The following is a 7,249-nucleotide window of genomic DNA, read 5'->3' on the forward strand; positions in this document are numbered from 1 at the left end:
GGGAAGGAGATTAATGAAGGGAGGGGGAAATTAATGCCTTCTGCATGCATATTTTTCTGTTCTTAAAGAAAATACCCAAAGTTGGTATTTCAGAGCATGAGCAGTTAATTCTAGAAAGAATAAAGACATGGTTCTTTTATAAACTATCTGTACTCTTCTGATTATTTGAGACATTAGGGGACATCCCTGATGGTCCAGTAGCTAAGACACTGTGTTCCCAATGTAGAAAGCCTGGGTTTGATCCCTGATCAGGGAACTAGATCCCATATGCTACAATTAAGACCTGGTGCAGCCAAATTTTTTTTTAAAAAAGTAATTTTATAAAGAGAAACAGATGAGGGAGGCCATTGAATATTCTGTCCAAATCCCCAGTGACCTCAGGGCCAGGGAGAAGAAATAATACATAGATACGTCAAGAACCAAGAATGGAAAGATAAGATGAAGCTTATCAACTTTTCTCCCCTCCCCTACAATGACAGATGCACAAAGAAATGTTGGACAATTCTTTAAAAGTCACCCTGTATCTGAACAGGAAGATTTCTAATCAGAAGGAAGTGCAAGGTCATATAGAGAGTTTTATATTAGTAAATCAAAGATGCTTACAAATATTGGTGCAAAATATAATTTAAAAAAGGTAAAAATGTCATATGTTAGGCAGAGAGACTGGGTTCTAATCATCTGATGTATATACTGTTTTCACAGCTTCCCCTGTATGAACCTGTACCAAAACACCAAATATTCACTAAAGACAGGTTACCTGGCTGGTATCACAGTGGAAAGATGCTTGACATCTCTTATGTACCATACAGAACAGCTGTCCTTAGGAAGAACAGAAGGTCTGAGTGAGTCACCAGCTCCTGGGCAGGAGGGATAATTTATGGGAAGAGTCTCAGTTGCTACCACTTTCCTAGAAAAGGTATAGTTGATTGAGGTAGTCACAGGCAGATCACAGTCTTGAACCCTGGAGATTCAATTTCCAAAGGTCCTCATTAGCCAGGTAATTCATTGTCACTGTGATCCCAGGACAGTGCAAATCCTTAAGATCAAGACTCCACATGGGAGAAATTCAAGATAGTTGCTTTTCTGACCCCATGAGGCCAAGTGGACTTTTCTGCATGTGTACCAGCTCACGTTCATCTCTTAACTTTTCATAAAGCTGTAAGGGGTTACAATGCCATCCCAAGACAACAGTGGTCAAGCATGATCTCAGTACATTTAATCTATTATCTAACAGGTTGGCATGGTACTCCTTTCATCTGTTTGTCAATTAACTCCTTTCACTGTTCACTGCTACTGTATGAACTTGTGAACATACGAGTTTCTTGATGTTTTAAAACCAACATGAGACAGGCTAGCCTTGTATTATCATCCCTTACTATCTTAACCTCATTTGCTTTGAACACATAAAATAATAGAAAATACAGAAGACTTAGAAATACTGAATTTAAAAAGCCAAAGACATTTGTGGAGGTTTGTTACTGAGAAATGGGAGTGAACACAAGAGCTGGGGACTCTTTCTAGGACTACAACTTTGGACTTAGAACAGCAGAAAGTTTCAAAAGAAGCCCCCAGGGCAGAACTGAATCAAGTTAGTCAGTGGTTTGGTAGCTGAATTTGGTGATATTCTCAAAATCACTGAGTATCAGGGACTAGTTATCAGTCTGAATTCAAGGCTAGAGGCCTGGTAATTGCCAAGGGCAACTGTGAATCTATTAGGTGATCATGTATGAATACAAAAGTGGAAGGGGAGGGAGGAAAAACCTAGCAAGTAAAATGAATCTACAATTCAAATTTTAAATACCAGGAAGAACATGACCCTAAAATGTTTAAACTACCAAGCCAAGAATCAGATCATTGATTTGCTCCAGGATAAGATTTTTTAAATAAACATTTGATGTTTTCATGGGGCTTCTTTCACTCAGCATAATGCCACTGAGAATCATCCAAGTTGCTGCCTGTCTCAGTTATTCATTCTTCTTTACTGATGTTTCTATTATAATGATATAACTGCAGTTTACTTATGCATATCCACGGAAGTATATGTGAGTTGATTTTGTCTTGGGCAATTTTGAGTAGAACTACTCCAAGTATTCATGCACAGGTTGAGGTGATGTATGATTTCATTTATATGATATCATGAAAAGCACAAAAAAGTCAGGCTAAAAAGCAGATTAGTGGCTCACAGTGGTTCACAAACACAGAGGACTGTGTGCCTACCATCTAGTCCAAGGCAATTTGTTGTCAGATGATGTAACTGCTCTGTATATTGACTGTGGTGGTGGTTGTAAGAATCAAAGAATGTCTTGTAATACAGAGAGAAGCACACAAAAAGGGCATTTTGCTGTATGATCATTTTAAAAATAAGTTTTTGAAAGATTAAATTGTGAGTATAGATAGCATTTTCAAAGAGAGACAGGAAAGTGTGTAGTTAAAAAAACAATTCTAGGGAATTCCCTGGTGGTCCAGTAGTTAGGACTCTGAGCTTTGACTGTGGGGGGCCTGGATTTGATCCTTGATCAGGGAACAAAGATCCTACAAGCCAAGCAGTGCAGCCAAAAATAATGATAATAATAACAATTCTAAAAACAAATTTAATAAAACATTTTATATGTTTACATACCTTTATTCATAGTAACACGATTTACAATAACCAAGAGGTAGAGCAGTGTCCATCCGAGTGTCCATCAAAGGATGAATAGATAAACAAAATGTATTATATACATACAATGGAATTACTTTCCCCATATCAGGAATTAGTTAAGGAGGTGACTTATGATCATAGTCTCAGTGATAAGATAGAAGGTAATAATATCTTGTGGGGGTTTCCCCAGTGGCTCAGCAGCAAATAATCTGCCTGCAATGCAGGAGAAGCAGGAGATTTGAGTTTGATCCCTGGTTGGGAAGATCCCCTGGAAGAGGGCATAGCAATCCACTCCAGTATCCTTCCCTGGAGAATCACTCGGACAGAGGAGCTCGGTGGCTATAGTCCATAGGGTCGCCAAGAGTCGGACACGACTGAAGCAACTTAGCACGCACACACAGTCTTGTGGAAGATGCCATGTAAGTATCTATTATAAATAAAGCCTCGGTCAACAACAGACTCGGGGAAGGACAGTCGAGGTTTTTCCTCTGGGAACCATACCTAGATATGATGCCTGCATCTGATGCAGGCATCTGGGCCCATGAGGGGAATCAACCCTAGCATGAAGCCACTTCATGAAGGAATGAATGAATCTCTACTTTTCTGTTCCTGCACATTTTCTGCCTGTGAAGTTTTTGTCATGAGAGATAACTATCTTTATAGTTTGGGCATGTTAGAGTCAGTATTTCTTTCCCTTATTTAAAGAAAGGCTTTAAATAACTTGAACAGATCAAGTTCAAAAACCTCACCATCATTTCAAACTACTGAGATAAGCTAACCATAGCAATTTTTTACAACTGATGAAGCTGAATATTCTGGATGTATATATTGGATCACACATGTCCAATATACCAGTACAGTCTCAGGAACTCCTGAACTGGGGTATAAAAAAACAGCCACTATGCCTCACAGTAGGCTTACATCTAAGGTTCAATTCATATGGTGCTGTCCATGGAATCAGGCAGGATACATCTCTGCATGACCACAGATTTAAGTCCTTTCCCACTTTCTATAATAAAGATAAATTAATATTTTCCCCACTTTCTTTGTATTGAGAACATTCCCCATGAAATGACCATACCAAGAATATCTGCCTCAGATTCAGCTTCCATGTACCCTAACTGGAGAAATTTGTCTTAGAGAATAGAAATCATCTGTCAAAAATCACAGTGCTACATTTAGAGAACAAACTTATGGTTGCTGGGGAAAGGATGGGGAGAAGGGATAGTTAGGGAGTTTGGGATGGACATGTACACACTGCTATATTTAAAATGGGTAACCAACAAGGACCTACTGTATAGCACATGGAACTCTCAGTTACGTGGCAGCCTGGATGGGAAGGAAGTATGGGGGAGAATGGATACATGTATATGTATGGCTGAGTCCCTTCACTGTAAACTATCACAACATTGTTAATCGGCTATACTGAAATACAAAATAAATTTTAAAAAAATCAGTGCTAAAAAAAAAAGAGCAAGTCAGGTATTAACCCTAAGTTAAAATGCACTTAGCTATCGTATTATCTATTTATTTAAGAACCTGGTGATGAAAAAGTCAGGCTTTCTATCTCATTAGCATTTCCTTTACTTTGATTCATTGCAGTGAACCCATCCTAAACCCAATGACCCATCACAGAAAAGAAGGTACCCTACCAATGAGTTTCCTCAAAGCTCCCTTCATGTCTGTGTTCCTCAGGCTGTAGATGAAGGGGTTCATCACGGGAGTGACCACAGTGTACATCAACGAAGCCACCGCAGTCTTCCTGGAAGAATCAGTAACTGCAGAACTAATATACACCCCAAAAGCTGTCCCATAGAACAAGGTAACAACTGAGAGGTGAGACCCACAGGTAGAAAAAGCTTTATACTTTCTGCCTGATGATGACATTTTCAAAATGGAGGAAACAATTTGAATATAAGAGAAAATGATTCCAAAAAGAGGAACACCAGCAAATAAGCTAGCCACAAAATATATCAGGATGTTATTGATGAGGGTATCAGAACAAGCAAGTTTGATGACCTGAACAACTTCACAGAAGAAGAGGGGGATTTCCAGGTCTGTGCAGAAGGACAGTCGCAACACCATCAGACCGTGGAGCAGGGCGTCTGCAACGCTGATGAACAAGGAGAGTAGAATCAGCTGAACACAGAGGCGAGGGTTCATGATGACTGTGTACCTCAGTGGGTGACAAATAGCCACATAGCGGTCGTAGGCCATTACTAAAAGGAGAAAATTTTCCCAACAGACAAAAGTCAGAACAAAGCAGATCTGGGTGATGCAACCTGTAAAAGTGATGCTTTGACTCTGTGCTTGGATGTTCACCAGGATCTTTGGGATCATGGTTGTGCTTAAACAGATGTCTGTAAAGGAGAGATGGGAGAGGAAGTAGTACATGGGGGTGTGCAGGTGGGAGTCAGAGATGACAGCCAGGATGATGAGCAGGTTTCCCAGGACAGTGACCAGGTACATGGACAGGAACAGTTTGAAGAAGGTGATCTTCAGTTCTGGGTCTTCTGTCAGTCTCATGAGAAAGAATTCTGAAACATCTGTTTGGTTTCTTGGTTCCATATTGCTGATAAATCTGATGGGAAAGCTGTGGCCCCTAGTCCAGCAGCAGGTGTATCACCAGAGGCAAACACCAATTTGAGAAAGGAAGTAATGGAATAGAGGGACACACATTATTTTGTTACTTTGAATAAAGACCTAAAGTTACTAAAAGCAGTGTGTCAACTTTTGTAAATTATGGAAAGAGCTGAGGAATAGCCATTTTTAAAATCACAGTATCAGGCTTCCCTGATAGTGGCTCAGTGGTAAAGAATCCATTTGCCAATTTAAGAGACATGGTTCGATCCCTGATCCAGGAAGATCCCACATGCTCCGAGGCAGCTAAGCCCATGCACTCCAACTATTGAGCTTGTGCTCTAGACCTTAGGAGCTGCAACGGCTGAGCCCACGCACTACAACTGCGGAAGCCCACGTGCCCTAGAGCCTGTGCTCTGCAACGAGAGAAGTCACTGCAACGAGAAGCCTGCGCACTGCAACTAGAGAGCAGCCCCTGTCCTCAGCAACTAGAGAAAAGCCCTCTCAGCAATGAAGACTCAGCACAGCCAAAAATAAATAAGTAAATTATAAATCATCTTTTGATAAATAAATTACAAATTTATCTTTTGATAAAGTTACACTATGTTGTTCTGATTATTTTTATAATAACATTTGGTAACTTTATTAGCAGAAGCACGTAATCAGGGCTGATGAGTCTATCTGAATCATCACCTCCTTTCCCAGAGATCTCACAGCCTGGCAACAGAGATAATACAAAGCTGTGTCAAAAACTCAGAAGTACAAGATGCAGTCAAACTGCCCAAGCCTCCTCCCTGAATCGCTACAGAAAGGAAGTTAAGTGCCGGTGAGGAAAACATGGAAAACAATCACCATGTTTGTAAATGAGCACATTCCAGCTGACAGGCAAATAGTCTTTGACAATGGAAAGGCAGTAGGAAACTGACAGAATAAGAGCTGTTTGAAGATTACAGGAAAGATACAAAGAACATGTTGAGAAAATAGAAGGCAGGCAAGAGGCAAATGGATGCCTTGGTTCTAATAATTTTATGCATGTCCTCTTCTCACAATTTCCCCTAGTTAAACTTGCAGTAAAATGCCTCTCTTGATTGCCAAACAGGAATAAAGGTTTACCTGAATGACTTCACTAGGAAAAGATGGACTCTTGTCAAGATGCAATGATGCATCTCCTAGATGTTGAGTAATGGAAGCTGAAGTTTAATAAGAGGAGACGGATTGAGTGAAGCACTAGGCTCCTCAGCAGGGTGGGGAGGGCAGTCATTTCCAGGAGGAGGCACATGTGTGCTTATTTTATTGAGGAAGTGCTGTTGATTGTCACTGACAATTTTTAGTCTCTGTACCTTTGGAGGATCAATACCCAAAGCTCCTCATTAGTCAAACAACTTTATCATCATGCTGATGCCAGGCCAGTGCAAATCCTTAAAGACCAAGAAGATATAATGGAAGAATTTAGGGTGGTGGAGTCCCTGATGCTATGAGGCCAGGTGTTCACCAGTCACTGTCCCACCTTTTTCTGCTACATGTATTTCACATCCAGTGCAAATGTGGACACACCGTTCTTCTCTAATTGGACGCCAGTATTCTATTTTTAGATACAACCAATAACATATCCATGTAATCAATAACATCAGGTTATAATTGGTTATGGTTTATAATTGTAGATGTGAAGCTCATTCATTCATTCATTCCAGCCATATAAGAAGGAATGAAATTCTGACACATTACAGCATTACACATTACAACCTTAAAAGCCTTATGCTATGTGAAAAAAACCAAGCCAAAAAGGACAAATATTATATGATTTAAGTTATGAGGTATCTAGAATAAGCAACTTTGTAAAGACAGAAAGTAGAATGGTGGTTGCAGGGGATAAGGGGAGAAGGACTGGTTTTTAAGAGGGCTGGACTATATTAAAAGTTGTTTATTTCTGTACTGAGTAATAAAAGCATATTGATATTGATGCAGTGAGCAATGTTACATGTGGAGATATTTCACAGGAAGTTTACTTGCCCTGCTTTTATCTTCACT

The 7,249-nt window shown here is 39.9% G+C and overlaps 1 protein-coding gene across 1 annotated transcript; it reads right to left on the minus strand.

Annotated features, from left to right (window-relative positions):
* Positions 1-4,270: 4,270 nt before the first annotated feature.
* LOC110144086 (olfactory receptor 7G2-like) lies at positions 4,271-5,209 on the minus strand. Its single transcript, XM_020903925.2, has one exon. It carries the CDS (start codon positions 5,207-5,209, stop codon positions 4,271-4,273), a length of 939 nt encoding a protein of 312 aa, XP_020759584.2.
* Positions 5,210-7,249: the final 2,040 nt, after the last annotated feature.

The sequence above is a fragment of the Odocoileus virginianus genome, chromosome 3 (genome assembly GCF_023699985.2).
Source record: "Odocoileus virginianus isolate 20LAN1187 ecotype Illinois chromosome 3, Ovbor_1.2, whole genome shotgun sequence".
Taxonomy (NCBI): domain Eukaryota; kingdom Metazoa; phylum Chordata; class Mammalia; order Artiodactyla; family Cervidae; genus Odocoileus; species Odocoileus virginianus.